Source organism: Apiospora aurea (genome assembly GCF_038362705.1).
Source record: "Apiospora aurea strain CBS 24483 chromosome Unknown utg000007l_segment0_segment0, whole genome shotgun sequence".
In the NCBI taxonomy this organism is placed as follows: Eukaryota; Fungi; Ascomycota; class Sordariomycetes; order Amphisphaeriales; family Apiosporaceae; genus Apiospora; species Apiospora aurea.
This window is the reverse complement of record NW_027117394.1, coordinates 2,281,191-2,299,326: the sequence shown is the minus strand read 5'-3', so window position 1 is coordinate 2,299,326 and position 18,136 is coordinate 2,281,191. Positions and strand designations below refer to the sequence as shown.

Below are 18,136 nucleotides of genomic sequence, written 5' to 3'. Positions count from 1 at the left end.
TTTCTCTCTGTAAATGATTGGTTGGTAATGAATGGAATTTTATTAGGGTACTTTACAACTCTCGAATGACTGCTTCGCCTTGTGTGAATAACTTGATGATATAATCTGATGATGGGACTGCTCGACATTATCATTGGAGACCATGATGATGTGGTTGTACTGTACTTTACCTAGGTTAGGCCCATGAACTATGTCGTGCCATCTGCAAAAGCACCTTGATGGCCACGTTTGGACGAAGAGGATGCCACAGCCTGAGACCTTGCCATTTGGGAGGACGGCATGGGCCAATCACAAGGTCGGACGAAGCTCTCTCTCCCTTGCAACCTGCAGCTACGGTCTGGTGGAAGCTTCCCCGCCCTGTCTGGCTGCTCTTTATCTCGGTGTACTTACCATACATACATGATGCTCACTTGTACATGGCCAGCCCGAGATAAGAAGGGGACGGAGGGTATGTCACGTAACCACCTGCTCTACCTGGCATCGTGCATGATTCCACATGGACCTTGTGTACCTGACTCCAGACAGAAACACCATCTTCCCTTTCTTTTCCATCTAGTCTCGGCACTCCTCCATTTACTCAATATTGTTAACTACTCGATCCTGATCTAGAAAGGGAATCTTACGTCAATCGTTAATAAATGAACCCTGTCGACTGAGGTTCTTAGGCTCGTCCATCTGATGACCCCATGAGGCCTTTACTTGCGTCTATTACAAAAACCAGCAGAGCAATTCCGTCATTTTCCGCCTTACAGTAGTTGCGATGGGCTCGTATCCGTCCAAAGTGTCGCCCAAGACAGCCGCCCATGAAAAGGCGGTCCTCGAGCGTCTGCGTACGTTCCAGATAAACGAAGCAGACGATGGCGTCGGCGGCGACAATGACGACGGCTTCGTCTACGTGTTGGACACCAACGAGAAGACGAGTGGCAGCAGCCGCCATGGCAGCGGAGGGACCAGAGAGCAGCTCGTCCGCTCGCCCGAGGCGCTCCCCGTCGAGCGCGTGGGCGCGTGGCAGTCCAAAGTGCTCGAAGACCCCAAGAACCGGCTCGCGCTGTCGGCGCTGAGCGGCGCCAACCCCAAGGACGTCCTGACGCAGCGCTCGGCGCAGATGGCCGACGTGCACGTCTTCAACGTGTCCCTCGGGCCCGACTCGGAGGGCGCGCCTATCACGAACCAGCGCTCCTCGGGCCGCTGCTGGCTGTTCGCGTCCACCAACGTCTTCCGCGTCGCGCTCATGAAGAAGTACGGCCTCGCCGAGTTCGAGCTGTCCCAGGCCTACCTGTTCTTCTGGGACAAGCTCGAGAAGGCCAACTACTTCCTCGAGAACGTGGTCGAGACCGCCGGCGAGGACCTCGACGGCAGGCTCGTCCAGAGACTGTTGGCGGACCCCGTGAGCGATGGTGGGCAGTGGGACATGGTTTGTAAGTCTGGTTTCGTTTGGCTTCACTCAGTGAACAAATGGGAGAGGCGAACGTAGTAGGCCACTAATTCATATTGCTGCTTTGCATCAGACAACTTAGTTATAAAGTACGGTCTGGTTCCTCAGGCGTTGTACCCAGACAGCTGGAACGCCATGTCCAGCAGCACACTCAACTACATTGTGGTCTCCAAGCTGCGCGAGTATGCCTTGAAGCTGCGTAAGCTGGCCAACGCCTCCACGACGGCATCTGCAACGCTCTCGGCCACCAAGCAGAAGATGATGCGCGAGATTCATCTTATCTTAACGCTGACCCTGGGTCCGCCCCCGAGCTCGACTGAGAAATTCGGTATGTTGCGAACCTCCTTCCCCCCCTTCCCCCTTAAACCCAGACATTCGGCCCCTACAACTTTATGCTTTCATAGCGTAACAACGCATAATAAAGATGGGTAAAAAGCATTATTCCAACATAAGATGATGTATTTAATGATTTATCTTGTTTAACTTGATCGCCATAGACTGGACCTTCAAGGACAAGAACAGCAAAGCCCGTACCGTCAGTCTCACGCCACTGGAGTTCGCACGAGACATCTCCTCGCCCGAGTTCCGCATCACGAGCAGCGCCATTGCGGGCATGATCTCGCTCGTGCACGACCCGCGCCACCCGCCGCTGTCGCTGCTGACGGTGGACCGCCTGGGCAACATTGTGGGCGGGCGCGGCGTGTCGTACGTCAACGTGTCCATGGGCGCGCTCAAGCAGGCTTGCGTGGCCACACTGCGCGCGGGGGTCCCCGTCTTCTTTGGCTGCGACGTGGGCCAGTCGAGCTCGAGCGTCAGTGGCGTCATGGACCTGGATCTCGTCGACTGGACGCTCGGCTTCAACGTCGATCTGCTGGCGAAGACGGTCTCCAAAGCGGACCGCTTGCGCGTCGGGGCCAGCGCCATGACCCACGCCATGGTGCTCACGGCCGTCCACATCGACGAGAGCTCTGGAAAGAGCGTCCGCTGGCGCGTGCAGAACTCGTGGGGCGAATCCAGCGGGGACCACGGCTGGTTCGTCATGAGCGATGCCTGGATGGACGAGTTCGTCTACCAGGCCGTCATCGACCCGCGCTTCTTGGTCAAGGAGGTGCGTGACGTGCTCAAGAAGGAACCAATAGTGCTGCCTCTCTGGGACCCCATGGGCTCCCTCGCTTAACTGTCTGTTTGGTGGACGGATGGCGGAGTATCATGTGTTCCTTCGCGAAGGGCGGTGCCTCAGGCTAAACGATAGGGATCGGCACTGTTGGGCAACGTGTGTTATTAGGTGTTGAGCGATCAGGCAGTCGACCTCGCATGTGATTTGTTTTCCCTTGCTTCCTATCGAGAGAGATAACGAAAACATGCTACAACATGACTCGGATGTCGAATGACCTGTTTTAATCAAGCTATCGCTACTGCAGCATCGCCACTATTCGCCCCTCAGCGGGTATGTGTTGTAGAAGGAAACAGACCATCGGGTCCTAAGTGGTCATACACATCAATACGAAAAGTTTAGATCATATGAAGATTGCATTCTGGGCGGCACTCTGGATGCGATTACGCAGGCAGACCGACCGCTCAGCCATACCGGCCTTATTGCGATTTGTCGCGGCTTCGGTGTGTTGGGCACTATCTTTCTCAGCATGGAGAGCAACAGCCAGTCAGACTCATGACCTTGGCTGTTGGGCATCATGAAGAAACAATACGCGTATTCATGGCGATGGCACTGCAGAAAAGTTTGGTCGTGAGATCAAAACTTGCTCAAAACTAAACACACAGGTGGCACTCTTTGAATTTAGAAAGACCGAGTCCAAGCTGACAAATATCAATAATCAATTCTTGAGAGAGCATCACGCGCAATGTTACCAGTTATGCCAAGATGCCAACTCATCTGTATTACGCCCATTCTGCGATAATACCCCTGTGAACATCCCTACTGTTCATATTGCTTTCGCTGTATCTACTGAGAGCATGTCAGTATCTGATGCTAAAGGTTTGGGGTTGATAACCAGTTCCTGTGATGGCCCCTAGGCTATGCTACTTCCGTGTAGACTTCAAAACCACTGTGTACTCAGATGTCTATTGTATCTATCTACCTATATGAGGTTGACATCCGCTTTCTTGCTATACATGTGCTCTTCTACTGCCGCCCTTTTTATTGACCCAGGCTCCATGCTCGCCCAAAATCAAAACTTGTGCCGAAACGATGATGTGTGGGCTTATATGTCCAAGGCCAGGTAGTCACGATCCGTAGGGGGCCCAGAAATCGTTCCAACGACTTGGCAATGCACTTAAGCTCATACCCAAGAGGGGAATCATACGCAGGGGGCAAGGGTTCGTCCCCGCGCGCACGCGGTTGTGGTGCAGGGTCAGGTAAGCTAGGGAGACGGAATTCGTATCGGCGCTCCTCTCTCCGGCGTTGAATGCGCCAAAAGGTTACCTATCTCAATATTAGTATTCTGTCATTGAACGAAATGGGCGGCGGCCCGATTCACTACTGGAGGCAGATACGACAAACGTTTGTTGGTGCTGGTGTCGGAGAAGTACTTACCGTCACGTCCTCATCTTTATGTCCCTCCTTCTTCACTGTCCCGACGGCAAATCTCGTGCGTTCGTAAGTCGGGGGGCCGAAGAATCCGTATGCGTCGAATATGCACTCCAGATAGGACGTGTTCGTTCCGATTTGGCGAAACCGGCGGGCTACGCCGGTCTGAAGATTGTGGCAAGAGAGGCAATACCGGTCAACCAACCGCGGATCTGGGCTGCCGTGGAAGTCCCGGGGTCTCAAGCCAAGGCGACCCGGTGCCGAATCGTGGAGCTTACAGTCGCTGACTGGATCCAAGTTGATCTCTCGTAGATTCGGGAAACGCCAGCGTAGCAATTGCCAGGCCCGATCAAATTCGGGATAGTAAGCAACCGTGCCGTCGGAAACAGGAGGGACCTGGGCGGTCCTTACTGCGGGATAAGAATGGAAGTCCCAAGGCCCTGCAGTATTCCGGAAACTAGGCAGGGCCGGGAACAACTCGGGTACGGTGATGCTGGTTAGCTTTTGCAGGTCGTTGATCCCAAAGCACATGCCCAAGGGGTGATGCCGAGGAAGTTTCAGACTGTCCAAGCCGGGGTTGAAGTAGATTTTGGCTTCGTTTCTGCCTAGGGCAAAGGCCGTCTGGAAGTGTAGCAGGGTCTCGTGACGGCTCTCATAGTTGACGAAGAGGGAGACCGGAGGCTTCGAATCGGTGGTGGTCGAAGTGACAAACCGTTTTCCATGCGCCACCAGTGCCAACATATTTCGTCTACGGCTTGAAGGACCAGCGACCCCCAGTTTAGTCCCATTAGCAGTGTTTTGTAACGGCGTGTTTGATCGAGAACCTCGGCTTCAAGATGAGGGAACTCGGATCGTACGGAGTCTGGAAATCTATGCCTGAAAGCAACGATACGGCGCGAGATAGTAACAACGCGATGTTCCCAGGTGTGCTGCCAAACAAGGCGGCGGAGCTCCGGTGGCAGCCTCGAGAACTGCGGGAATGTCTTCTCTATCTTCAGCCCGCCGACCATATCCGCGAGGTCCTCGACGCTTACATCACCAGCCTGTCCGTCGAGAAGCCATGGGCCAGCCTGTGGCGGAACGACTAGTCGGCCGCCAATGACAAGGCCACTACTATGTGCGGCCTCCAACACCTGGCGCCGCTTCACAGAGTTGGATTCATCCTCGAAGTCCACGGCCCGCCGTCTTTTCCCTAGTCTCTTACGGAGAAGGGGACGTTTTCGAGGTACCCAGTCAGTATTGTAGAAGGCATCACCGTGCTTCCTCTTGGTCGGTACAATTGAGATGGTGTCAAAATACCTTGGTGCATCTTTCATATCCGCGTCTGTGTCGTCAGGTACCTGGAACTTCATAATGGCCGAGGTTCGGCAATTCGCCGAGTGCTGGGTAAGTTCAGAGAGACGCTTCTGCTATTCTGTAGATGCTGCTTTCGCAATTGAGTTGGTCTCGGTGTAGCAAAAGACAGAGCCGAGGCTTGCATGGGCAAGAAAATAAAACCGCCAGGCAGACAGATGGTGGAATAACCAGACGGAAAGTGGCATCACCAGGTGGTTACTCCGAAGGCAAGGCAAGCGGAGGCTCGCCTGGTTGCGATGAACAAAGCAACAGCAGTGCCAGATTGGGGAGAAGGATCGTGTCAATCTGTAGGTATGCTTCGGCTTTTCGGTGCGGGTCACAAAGGTTTCTTTGCCCAAGGCACACGTTAACGGTGAATACTGCTAAAGCAAGACCAACCAGCCTTCACATCTATCTCACCAGAAGCTCACAACCGTTCTAGAGATAGCTATTTGCTGGACAGACAACGATAGTCCTGGAGCACCAACGACCACCGCAAGGAGCGCGAGATTTTTCACACAGTAGCACTGCAACCGTAGGTAATAAAAAAAGGGGTGTCATTATAGACTAGGTAGGTTGTGCTTCCATGCCATCGGCACTTGTTGAATGATACAGCTAAGTTGTGTTCCACGTTTCCCCTAATGCTCTACCCTAGACCGGAGTGAGCTTTCCCAGCGAAAGCACATAGGTAGGTAGGTAGGCTATCTGAATATGTCTTCTGAGCTTGATTGGAACACTCCAGAGTTGGTTTCAAACGTGACTTGTTGAAGGTTCGGCCGCTCGAGTCTCCTGGCGGTTTGCCAAACACGCCTGTATAATTCGTAATCCGTAGGTGAATCAATACGGTATGGAGGTTCACCAGCATTCCAGGAGCTCCATCGAAGCCTGCGCGGCTCTCGAAGGCCCTTGGGTGTAAGGTGGCAACGCCATTGGGGTTCGAACCGATCCGTGGCGGTACCTAGGTCTCGATAGCAAGCGAATCGGACGTGGGCTTGTCGACCTACGACCTCAATATTGTACTCGAAGTCACACTGACAGCGAGTACAGACATGCAGTTCCGCAAGGTTGGCGCCCTGGTCGTTTTTCCAACCAAGGCCCAGATCGTGTTTGAAGCGACCAGGTGAGAAACACACCTTGACGGACACGGCAAGCTGTCCATCTCTGTCTTTCACTTGCCAACTGAGGAAATGTGCGTATTGATGATGGCAGACACGAATATTCAGGTGAGGATAGTTGCTGTGCTCCTTATCCAGCTTGAAACTCATCTCTTGTCTTTGTAAGAATGAACCGCTGTTGTAGTATACCTCGCTGGTCCAATCGAACGAAGGATCACGAGGGCTGAAACGGGATCTGCCACTGCATGACAGTTCGGGAACGAAGGCGACATCATTGTCTGGGCTTAATCGTCGACGCGCGCAGTCCAAGTGGTAATATGCCAGCCTGTATTGTATGACTGAGTGCATTGGTTCCAAGGCGAGAATGGATGCGGTATCAAATGGAAGTTGTGAGGTAAATAGGGGTATGGTTTCGATCAGATGTGCTTCTTTGGATGGTTCGGTTTCGTCACCAGTGGCCACTGACTCCATGCTGTCCGCCACCCTTACGCTGGAGCGTGCGAAGCAACGTAGTCTCTTATAGACCGCGGAAATGACAGGCAAGTTCCACCGAGAACTCTTGGGTGCCCCGAGAAGAGAGTTGTGGTGAATTAGCTGTAGTGTTGAGTCATGGATGCGGCAACCGTGCTTGTTGCCGTAGGCACAGGTAGTTGCCCATACCAATGGCCTTGAGCATCCCAATTGGTGACCGAGGAGTCAAACCTCACGATCTCGGTTGGGTTGGATTCGGTCTCTGCCATGGTTTCCTGGCTGCTGGGAATGAAGTCTGCTGTAGATGCATATATGTGTATATGTATAATAAGGCTCCTTGGCGGGGGAGAATGAGTGAGGTTCGTAGCGTTGCGGGAAAAGAGACGGACAAACAGAATTCCAGCTCGAAGAGATTTCTGTCCCCGAAAAATTGGAAGGCCTCTGATCGCGTGTCGTTATTTCCCTAGTGGATGAAGCCTTAGGTTATGTTGTCTGTCTGAACTGCACTTGCCTTCTGCACATGCTCACTGATGGCAAAAAGGAAAGCCTGCCTTCCAAGTGGACAGCAAGTTGAATTTAATATCCTGCAAGGGGTTGGAAGGAGACATTGGGAAATACGAACATGATGCTGCTTCAGTGACGAAACTCACTGGCGCCCTCAGAGACTGCGTGGCCATTGCCAACTACCCCGTTGATTGCCTCAGAATGCGTAATCATACGAGACCGACATCGCGAATGCTAAAGATCATGCCGTGGCCTAAGTAATAGTTATGCCCTCCGTAGAGAAATAAGGATTTGTATAGCTCACGCAAGTCCTCTACAGCAATACTACTCCAAGGCATCATTTGTATATAAACCGTGCTATGCGAATGTAAGGGTATAATTATATGTACGTCGTCTCTATCATCTCGATTCATCTTCCACTGTATGTACTGACTGACCTCTCCCAATATACTGGCCTGCGTAATGACCATGTCTGTCAAGTAGATCACGACACTCATCCTACCTGGCGCAGCATCATGTAACCCCCCTTTTGCCCCAGCCAGGTAAACACTATTCATTACCACAACTGCCTGTCATCAACCACCCATTACGATATCCACCAACCCCTGAATCTTCCCGCGCAGCCCGATACCGTATCCGACGCCCACAACGCCCTTGGCGAACCGCCAGGCGCTGTCCTGGTTGCGGATCGGGTACTGCGCCGCAGGCGGGATGGCCGTGCGGATGCCGAGCCAGCCCCAGCGGTCCTCGCAGACACTCTTGAGATTGCACAGCCCGCGGAGCCCTTCCTCGCCAGCGAACCGGCCGTACCCGGAGCCACCGACGCCGCCAAAGGGCAGCTGCACGGCGTAGAACACGGCAAAGTCGTTGACGGCAACGCCGCCCGCGCGAACACCCCGGACAATCTGTTGGACGACGGGGTCCGAGTCGCGACCCCAGACGGAGGCGCCGAGGCCGAACTCGGGCGCGTTAGCTACTTTCAGGAGATCCTCGGCCTTGCCCGATGGGGACGGCATGATGGTCATGATAGGGCCAAAGCATTCCTCGTTGGCGAGCGCCATATCTGGCGTAACGTTGACGACCAGCGTGGGGGTGAAGTAGAAGCCCGAGGGATGGTCTGGGTGTGTATAGCGCTTACCCCCGCCAGCAACCGGGCGCCCTTGGCCACGGCGTCCTCGACGAGCGCCTCGAGCCGGGAGAAGGAGGCGTCCGAGACCATGGCGCCGACGTCCTTTTCCACGCCCAACCGGAGCGCCTGGACGCGCGGCGCGAGCATCGAGACGAGTTTGTCGTAGACGCCCGGGGCGGGGATGATACGCTCGATGCCGATGCAGTTCTGTCCCGCGGCCTGGAAGCTGCCGCGCATAAGCGTGTCGGCGATCCGCTTGAGATCACCCTTGGCGGAGTCGGTAATGATCGCCGCATCCTTGCCGCCCAGCTCGGCGAGCACGGGTGTGAGGGTCTTGGCGGCACTCGCAGCAACGTGATGGCACACCGGCTTGCTTCCAATAAACGTGATGTGCGAGATGCCCGGGTGACTGGTCAGATGCCCTGCCGCGCCCGGCCAGCACACAAGTGTCTGGACCAACGCGGGATCTTGACCATGTGCGACCAGAGCTCCCCGTACAATGCTGGTGTAGTAGGCAGAAGACCAGCAGGTCTGTTCGCTGACCTTGACGACGATTCCGTTGCCGGCAAAGATGGCGCTGATGATAGGGCCAATCAAGTTGTGAAAGGGATAGTTCCAGCTGACAAGTGCGGCGACGACACCCATGGGTTCGTATACCACCTTGTTCCTCTTATATGTCATGAGGAGGTTTGTGGGCCTTCTCTCGGCTTGCAGCGCCTTCTCGCCGTGGTTGATGGTCCACTGTAGCTTCTCTGTCGTGACGAGGATCTCGCCGAGCTGAGCATCCAGCATGGTCTTTCCCGAATCCAAGCTGCTGACGCGGCATATCTGCTCTTGGTTATCTAGTACATGTTGAAGCAGGGTCTTCAAGACTGCACGTCGTTGGGCAAACGTCGTCTTGGCCCATTTTGCCTGGGCAGTAGCAGCGGCTTCGATGGCGCGGTCGATTCCGGCCGGAGTTGAAGGATTGACAAGACCGAGGAGCTGGCCAGTGGCTGGCGAGTAACACCGGACTGCGCTGCTGCCAGAAACCTTGATAGACGGCGACACGAGGATCTCGGGTTCTCCTTCGGGGTACCTGGGTGGAGGAACCGTGTATCGAATGGCGGCACTCGTTTGAGAGGTGATCAGGACGTACAAGAAGACGACGGCCGTAATTGACCAAACAAAGGGTGCAATCAACTGCCATGCATCCTGGTGACTACATGTTTTGTTGTCAGGTTAGCAGCAGATTCGTCCTCGACACGGCATGGGCAGTTTAGAGAAACATACGGGAAGCTCTTGACCACGTCGGTCAACTGGCCGACCCAATCTTCAAAACCCTGGCTGCCCATGTTGATGGGAATTCGACCTCTCTCTCTCTCCGAGCCGTTGTAACAACAAAAAGACAAGATTCACGAAGGGACGCTCATAGCGGCTCAACGCTTAGCCAATGCCCACCCCTATCAAGATCAATTTATTAGTAAATCGACTGATCCGGGACTTTTGGAGCCAGCACAGGGTCCAGTTGTTGGTGCTGTGGCGCGGGGCACTTGCAATTAGCTTGGCTAGTGTGGCTGAAAGACTATGTACTGCTAATACAAGTAAGTACATGTAGTTGCTACATTATGGATGTTGCCATCGGCTCATTGTCATGCCATACACATTTACATATTTGGATTCGAACCCAGAACCAGTCTCAAATGTTATGGGCAATAAAAATTCCTGTGTTTTGCTTCTAATGCTGCTCTGTATTATATATTCTCAAATCCACCGTCACCCACACCACCCCTTCATCTACCGTGGATGTACAGATATATACAAACCAATGAATGGTCTTCCTCGTGTCGATCAATTCATCCCCCTCGAGTGTGTGTTGTAATCCAAAGTCAAGAGGATTTCCCGTGCCCATCTCGGATAACGCCATGTCCCATCTCTTCACGTTGGAATCCGTGAGCTATCAAAAAATCGAAAAAAAGGAGAAGGAATGAGAAGACTAGGTCCTTCCACCAGGAGCCCCAGCAAGCAGTCAGTCATCTCGTACAGTTATCTCTTCGCTGTGCCCAATGCCCTTGAAACGCCAATGCCAAAAAAGATAAGAAAAACAACGAAGACTAGTAATGGCCCCAGAAGACATTATGTAATCGGGCACTCGTTTTCGATGTAGGAATGGATAGTAAAAGAATAAGTAAGGTCGTCAAGAGGTTTTGACTGTCGTAGACCTCATACAAGATCATTGAGGCGTAAGTTAATTGGCTTAAGGGACAAGACATCCTTTATTCATGTTCCTGGATGTTATTGTCCTTGTGATGGAAGGCAAACGGGGACTTAAACGATTTGCCTCTTGTTCGTTTCCTTATCCGGCCTACTATGCCGGTCTCTTGTCCAGGCTCCGGAGAGGGGCCGGTCGACTGTGTCGATTCATACCGGCCAAGCATGGCTGCGGAGGTGAACTCATTGGTTGCTTCGTAGCTTGGCCGCACGCGATCCATCGAAGCCCGCATGCGGTCATACGATGGCCTCACCCGGTCCAAGGACGGGCGGATGTTGATCTCCATCGACGCTTGAGAATGCCGTGTGTAATTTGTGCCATCGCTGCCGTTGTGGCTGCGAGCATTGTGTGTCGCAGTCGAGTGGACTGTAGGCGGGTAGATAGGCCGTCGGTCTTCGTCGACACTTGGCATAGCTTCGTGGCCCCGCTTGATGGTTGAATCGGACGAGTGAGACGAGCCGGACTTTTCGGGTTCGGCTGCGTCATCTTGATGGTCGAGATGCTTAAACATCCCCATAGTTGCTTGCTCTCGAATGATGTCAACGTCATACGGGAAGTATACCTTCTGTATGGCCTTGACCGCGTATCGAGGGAACAAGCAGATGACGGGGGTAATGAAAAAGACCGCCCAAAAGGTCGCTTGCGAGTAGACTTGACCGGCTGCTTGGTAAAAGAAAACAGACCAGACTCCCGAAGTGTATATAGCAGTCCAGAAGAAGATAAACAAGTCGCTAAGACAAACGCAAAGCAACATGATCCAGTCCCATCGGTAGGTGTTAATGAGGATGTACATGTTGATGGTCAGAACGGCGGGGTGGGCGATGTAAGTCCCGAGTCGAAGGCGGTCGGCCAAATCCAGTCCGTTGTCAGTAACAGTTGTGGAGTTGATGATGGTGAGGTAGGGTATGAAGAACACCATGACACTTTGGTAAATGCCATCGACCATGTATAGCCTAGGGGAAGTAAACAGTCAGTTGGATACGGTGACGTTCAAACTTCGATTATTCGTCACTTACCAGAACTTGGTTTGGGTCCACTCCATACGCTCGATACCCCGGCGGTAAAGCTGGGGGACAGCGAGTGAAACAGCATCGGACACATCTTGGTCCAGAACACCCATAAGAATAACGGGCACCGAAGTAAAGAACAGGTTGAACATCAGAATGTACGTGTAATCAAAGAGATATGTGATGTCGAAGTCCGTGAAGCACTGGTACCAGAAAATTGCAAAGGTCCACACCATATTCTTGTAGAAGAAATTGGAGATGGTCTCAGCAAGACGTCTGTACGACCATCGACCGTGTACTAGGACCAAACGCTGGAGGAAGCGGAACTGGCCGATGGCATAATCCGAGCTCATGACCGCCTGGCGACCCTCCACACCAGCGATACCAACACCCACGTCGGCTTCTTGGATCATGGCCACATCGTTGGCACCGTCGCCGACGGAAAGGGTCATGACGTCCAAGCCAGACTTAACCATGCTAACGACCGCAGCCTTTTGGGCAGGACTAACACGGCAGCAGAGGACCGATTTGCACTGCTTGCATAGAAGTAGGAACTTCTGCATCAAAGTCTCGTGAAGTACCCATCGCAGCGTGAACCCGTCGATGATGAGGGCATGCGTAGGAGCAGGCGCGCGGTGGTCTTTCCTTGCGGCGGCAAGATCCTCATCACTACCTGTGATACCAAAGGTCTTCAGATTCTTGTCCAGCTCTGCCTCTGCCGTTTGCAAAAATTCTGCTTCGGTGATGGCACCAGTCTCGTCTTCCGGAATTTTCAGATGGACAAGCTCCATATCATTGTTGAGAAGGTTGCATGAGAAACCAATGTTTATGGCGGTTTCGACTTTGTCGCCTGTCAAGACCCAGAGTTTGACACCGGCTTCGCCCAAGAGAGCGATGGTGTCAGGTACTCCGTCTTGCAGACGGTCTTCGATGGCAGTACCGCCGATCAAGTCGAATTCTCGCTCAATCTTGTCGGCAACCTCCTCAAGCTTCTCTTCTCTGTCCTGCAACGCAGTGGCGGCCTTGTCGTGTTCTTTCCGCCATGCGAGGTACTCAGGCTCCGACAGAACACGCTGCGCGAGACACAGTGTACGCAAACCCTCTCTTGCAAACATCTCAAGATGTTCAGCAGTCGTTTTTCGGAGTTCTTGTTGCTCTCCTCGCTTGAGACGGGAATAAATGACGCTATCTGCACCTTTGCAGAACAAGATGATACGTCCATCCGGCATCTTCACAATCGCACTCATTCGCTTTCGACTCGAGTTGAACTCGATTGTGTTGAGGATCGAGTATTCCCTCTCTTCACCCATGACGTTCAGCTTGATGCCATCCGCCGTGGAGCCGAGGACCGTGAACCCCATATCTCTCGCCGTGGCTACCAGAGCTGCCTCATCAGGCGACTGTGCTTTGAACAGCATCTTTGGGGGGTCGCCTGGTACGCGCTCGGCGATGACCGTGTGGCATAAAGCTAGGACAAGCATGAAATGCTCGTTTGCCGCCTGCTGTTCCGGACCGGAAACCCCCGCAAGATCTTCGACAAAATCGGGTGCAATGAATGTGACATCCTCCTCATGAAGGTATGGGTTATTGTGGATCTTGCGAAGTCCTGCAATGGCTTGAATCTTGCCTTCGGCGATCTCCTTCTTGGCTTTCGCAGCCTCCTTCTCCACGTCGACACCCAAGCGTTTCTGCATACCAGCTTGCGCTTCGGTGTATGCTTCTCCGTAGGGTTGGCCATTGATTGTTGCCTTCTTGAACTCCATGACGTTTTGAGTCAAGGTGCCGGTCTTGTCAGAGAAGATGTACTCAATCTGGCCAACGTCGTCCGATATATTCCAGGACTTCGGGACGCAAGGCTGATCGATCACGTCGTAATACATACCGACATCGTTATAGATGAAGACTGCCTGGAGCGTTCTAACGATTTCCAAACTAATGTAAAGCGAAATAGGCACCAGGTTCTGGAAGACGATGACTGCGGCCCAGAACGTAATGAATCCGGTCAGCCCAGGCGTGCCACCGATAGACCCGTTGTCAAACCAGGCCAAAGAGGCATCGCTTTTACCCCAAGCAACGCCGTTGACAAAGGCAGAAATTAGGCACATGACCAAGAGGATGGCGAAGTTGCAAATGACGTTGAAGTTGAGCTCCCGAGCGATTCGAGCACGCTTACTGGGCGTTACTCCAGCATTCATCATGATCTTCGTATCATGTCCAGTAAACACAACGACACCGAGGACCCATTCAGTGTTTCGAAGATTGCAGCCTCGGAGCAACATATTGTCGATCGAGATGGGCTCCGACATATCTCGTTCATGGCCATTGACTTCCTGCTGCCACTTGATCGCACCGTTGTATTTATACAAGTTCGGCTGCGGGGGTTCGCTTTCAATGCTGAATTGGGCTCTTTCGCAGTCTCGGGCGTGCTTCAGTGAGCGTCCGCATCGAAGCGCCTGGCGCACCTTCAAATTGGTCTCGCCATCCAAATTCTTGGTTTCCACGTAGCATGCTCCGTCAGAGTCAGATGTTGACAAGACAATGATATCAGCAGGAATCTCGTCATCATTGTACAGACGGACAAAATCTCCGACCTGAATACTCTTCCAAGCATCTCTGTGGAAACGACCGCCGCCGTTGGTAGGCAACCTGTGGTTGATGAGGTCGCCTTTTACTCGCTCCAATGCCTCTGCTTCGTTTGAGTTGAAGGACATAGCCGAAGATCGATTGGCATCGGGGACGGGTAGGGTATTAGGCGAAGCGAGAGGTGAAGGAACCGGTGTCATCTGGATGTCCTCCCGGGCAGACAAGAACGAGGTGCGGTGCGTGCTAGGCGAGATAGCCATGGATTCTCTGGGCCCTGTGACATGGGTATCAACAGACGGGCGGGGGTCTGCAATGCCACGCATGGCACTCTCCTTGGGATTCTTCTTCCATAATGCTTCGATAGCATGCCATATTGCGCCGAAGAACTTGCTGGATGCCTTCTTGATCTTGCGCCAAGTAGATACCTGATCAGCTGCAACGTTGACATTTTCCCAGCCGACGAGTCGGTGCACCGGAGCATTGTTGAGTTCATTGTCAAGGACCGTTCTGCGATAGTCTTCGATGGCATCCTTGATTGCGGTAACGGCGATGATGACAATCAAAGGTACAGCGTTCAGTCCAGGGTTGGTGCCTCCGAATATGGGGAAGATCTAGATAGAAGCCAAGTTATTATGACAGCTTCCAGTTAACCACGACACACTACCGGGACTTACCACTAAGATAACCAAGAACAGGAAGAAGATATTAGCGATGTTGTGAAACTGGAACCACAAGTTCTTGGGAATAAATGAGAGCGGTGTATATTTGGCAGTCCGGATCTTGTTTCTCGTGTATGTTTGCTTTGGAAGTCCCGTCTCGTCTTTGAATTCGCCTGGCAAGGGCTGATTGAAGAACAGAGTTCTGCCTTCGTCATCGGCGCTCGAGGTTGCGCTGTGTGCATCGTCCTGGTCGATTTCCTCGTCAGGCTCGTTGACGCTTTCCAGCCGAGATCCCTGGCTCGTCCCGGATTGCCTTTTCTTTTCTGTCGAAGTCGTTCGCTTATGTATCCGGTCTATTATCGATATTCGCTTCGTTCCGCCGCTCTTGACCGTCAACTTCCTGGTAGCCCATCTGGACCGATTAGGCGTGATCTCGTCTCCTTTGTCACCCTTGTCACCCTTGGACTTGCCATTGGCGCCATCGCCACCTTTCGCCATGTTGTGAGTATTACGGGCGGCGCCCGACAAACTCGAAGTGTTCCGCCAGAGTGGCCTCTGTGGCCTCGACTCTCAAAATCCTCGCTCCAGCTGGTGATTCGGTGTTGTTGTTTGGGTGTGCGTACAAGCGCTGGATTGGCGGGGACAGAACCGGATGACGGAGAGCTTGCTAGAGCCACAACAGACAGCCCATCCGAAGTCACGACGTCGCTGACAATTCGCTCGTGCGTCTCCCTTTTTGCGGCCGGGGAATAACGCCGGAAAAGGGTTAATGCTGTCTAGACAGTAGATACCATTTGAGAGCCGAAATCTGCGTGTTTGCAAACTCCGTTCTGTAGCGACGGTGGGTTGGAGAGGCGGTTTGTTGTGTGGAAAAGGGACAAGATCGGTTTGGAAGGGGGGAAACGGCGACAATTGGATTGGGGACTTGGGAATAAGGTAAACTGGAGCCTTCGTTTTTCGAGGGTAGGATCACTAATGTTCTGGTCGGATGGCCCGGGGGGGTTATGGTGGGACCTTGGGTAGAAAACCAGGCGTGGTATGGACATGAACAAGTACTTGCTTTGTCCGAACAAACTGCTGGAAGAAAGCCTGCTTATCCTTCAGCGCAACCCAATTGAATAGGCGGAGAGCGAGGGAGCGAGCGAGTTTCCAGCCGGTACCTACCAGGCTACCACCCACCTACGGTACCTAACCTACCTACCCTGCGCGCCTGAGGAGCCTGGTAGCAGAGTCAGGGAGGAGAACGCACCCCCCCCTTGACACTAGACCTAGGCGATCAGTTGCGCTGACCTCTAGCAGCCCGAACTGATTAGCGGTTGGCATGCACTGCGGGAATACTGCATTGCAAAGGCTTGGGGTGCTTGGTTCTAGCAGAGAGGCCGACATACCTGGGTCCGCTCGTACAGTATGTGCTTGATCCGATGCCCCATTTGTCACTGTGATCAGCGCGAAGTCAGTCGTCTTCATAACATTGAAGGGTTACCTGGCTTGCCTGGCAATTGTGCTGTGTATTGTATATTAGCACCTTTTACCTGATTCATTCGCTGCATGTTTCCACTCTACGGTTCCTGGCCTGGCCTGGCCTGGCCAAGAGAGAAGATCGCAGGATGGATGGATACCATCGCGACCGGGAGCTCCCTGGCACGAGCCTTGTCAGGTATTGATTGCTGTCAGAATCAATGCGCTCGCTCGCTCTTGTGCCCATCTGTACGTGTAGGTATCCCATTTTCTTCTGACTTGGGCCGAGCGAGCACAGCGCCGACAGGCTCTGGCATGATTCTGACTGGCTGCTGACATGAATTCCTTTTCCTTCTTCCATCTGTAAGAAGGACGACTAGTTTCGGGGCTGAACACAAACCGCGCGAAGCCAGCCCACCCGGATCTCACAGTACCTTAGATACATATCCTTGTATTAGATTAGGTGTCCCTATTTTCCTTCTCTCCCAACGACCTTAGCAGCTTGGTAAGCACGCAAGTAAGCAAGGTGAGTGAGAGAGGTACAGGGCGCAGTTCAGGTCATCCAAACACCCCCTTGCCCCTTCCGCTGCCGCGTTACTTCAATTGATGTGCTACCAGTCTCATAGATTTAACAAGAGCATTTTCCGTCAATCGATATATTTCATTGATGAGGACCGACTTGATGGGTACGTGCGACACATCCAACCTGGACTCGGGGCTCCTTGCTTCCCTCGGGATCCAAGCATCTTTTCTGGATCCGGTCGGGGTCTTTTGGGTCACTTAAACCCGAACCCAGATGGTCCATCCATGACAACATGTCCCCAACAGCCCGAATGGCATTATCTAGATGCCGGTACGATACACGATACTGTAATTATTGACAGCTGCTACTCTCAAGTTCGTCTACGAGCTGACTGGGCAATAGAAGATTGAATGCAAGGGGCATTTTGCTTTATTAATCGTCATCTAGTTCGGTACATACCTGGGTAGGCAGCCGGCTCAACCAGAGACAGAAGGGGGTTGTGTTATTTTCGCCCTGAACTCGGAAAATGCAAAAAGCATATCGGCTTTACTTAGGAGCTAAATCGGACAACTGTACACGCCTCTTCCTTGGTCCAACCTAGCTTGTTACACGTTGCCTCTCCTGCCAGAGTCTCAAATGTGGCTACCTCTTTTCAAAACCTAGCATTTGCATGGCTCTTGATGTTCGTGTTTGACTGCATCCTTTCCTGCCCTGGCCATTTCTCCTTGCACTTGCACTGCAATGGTATGACGCGCCAAGACCGCCAATCCTCCCCAGCACAGAGCCTGCGAAGGCACGTACCTGATTCTAATAAGGAAACAATGTTTGGGGTATCAGGCATTGGATCAGAGGCAATCTGTTATCCGCATTCCGCAGTTCAAAGCTCGCTCTGGTCTTGGTGAGCGCGGCAGTACCTATGCATGATGATGAAATTGCTTACTGTTGCGCACAAATCCGTAACCGTATACACACACAGCCTCTTCTTGTATGGTGGTCAGGAATGCCTCTCAATGAACACGTTCAATACAAGTGGCCTGGCAACGAGAAAAGAAGGGTTCCAGCCAGGTGTAACAGCATAAGCCAACACCAATCGCGCCTTCGCGTCCCCAAACCACAACCCC

At 52.9% G+C, this 18,136-nt stretch overlaps 6 protein-coding genes across 6 annotated transcripts; 2 read left to right on the top strand and 4 right to left on the bottom strand.

Annotated features, from left to right (window-relative positions):
- Nucleotides 1-760: 760 nt before the first annotated feature.
- On the top strand, nt 761-2,612 carry PG986_010963 (bleomycin hydrolase; the record flags this gene model as incomplete). The annotated part of the gene is made up of 3 exons (XM_066847185.1): nt 761-1,418; nt 1,509-1,763; nt 1,933-2,612. The coding sequence occupies 3 exons, from the start codon at nt 761-763 to the stop codon at nt 2,610-2,612; spliced, it is 1,593 nt and encodes a 530-aa protein (XP_066696676.1).
- A 1,317-nt stretch (nt 2,613-3,929) lies between these two features.
- Nucleotides 3,930-4,721, bottom strand: PG986_010962 (uncharacterized protein; the record flags this gene model as incomplete). The annotated part of the gene is made up of 1 exon (XM_066847184.1): nt 3,930-4,721. The coding sequence occupies one exon, from the start codon at nt 4,719-4,721 to the stop codon at nt 3,930-3,932; it is 792 nt and encodes a 263-aa protein (XP_066696675.1).
- A 95-nt stretch (nt 4,722-4,816) lies between these two features.
- PG986_010961 (uncharacterized protein) lies at nt 4,817-5,068 on the top strand (the record flags this gene model as incomplete). The annotated part of the gene is made up of 1 exon (XM_066847183.1): nt 4,817-5,068. The coding sequence occupies one exon, from the start codon at nt 4,817-4,819 to the stop codon at nt 5,066-5,068; it is 252 nt and encodes an 83-aa protein (XP_066696674.1).
- A 948-nt stretch (nt 5,069-6,016) lies between these two features.
- PG986_010960 (uncharacterized protein) lies at nt 6,017-7,170 on the bottom strand (the record flags this gene model as incomplete). The annotated part of the gene is made up of 2 exons (XM_066847182.1): nt 6,017-6,920; nt 7,091-7,170. 2 exons carry the CDS (start codon nt 7,168-7,170, stop codon nt 6,017-6,019), a joined length of 984 nt encoding a protein of 327 aa, XP_066696673.1.
- An 810-nt stretch (nt 7,171-7,980) lies between these two features.
- PG986_010959 (uncharacterized protein) lies at nt 7,981-9,868 on the bottom strand (the record flags this gene model as incomplete). Its single annotated transcript, XM_066847181.1, has 3 exons — nt 7,981-8,400; nt 8,544-9,735; nt 9,807-9,868. 3 exons carry the CDS (start codon nt 9,866-9,868, stop codon nt 7,981-7,983), a joined length of 1,674 nt encoding a protein of 557 aa, XP_066696672.1.
- Nucleotides 9,869-10,789: 921 nt separating this feature from the next.
- Nucleotides 10,790-15,532, bottom strand: PG986_010958 (uncharacterized protein; the record flags this gene model as incomplete). Its single annotated transcript, XM_066847180.1, has 3 exons — nt 10,790-11,738; nt 11,802-14,986; nt 15,050-15,532. 3 exons carry the CDS (start codon nt 15,530-15,532, stop codon nt 10,790-10,792), a joined length of 4,617 nt encoding a protein of 1,538 aa, XP_066696671.1.
- Between the last annotated feature and the right edge of the window lie 2,604 nt (nt 15,533-18,136).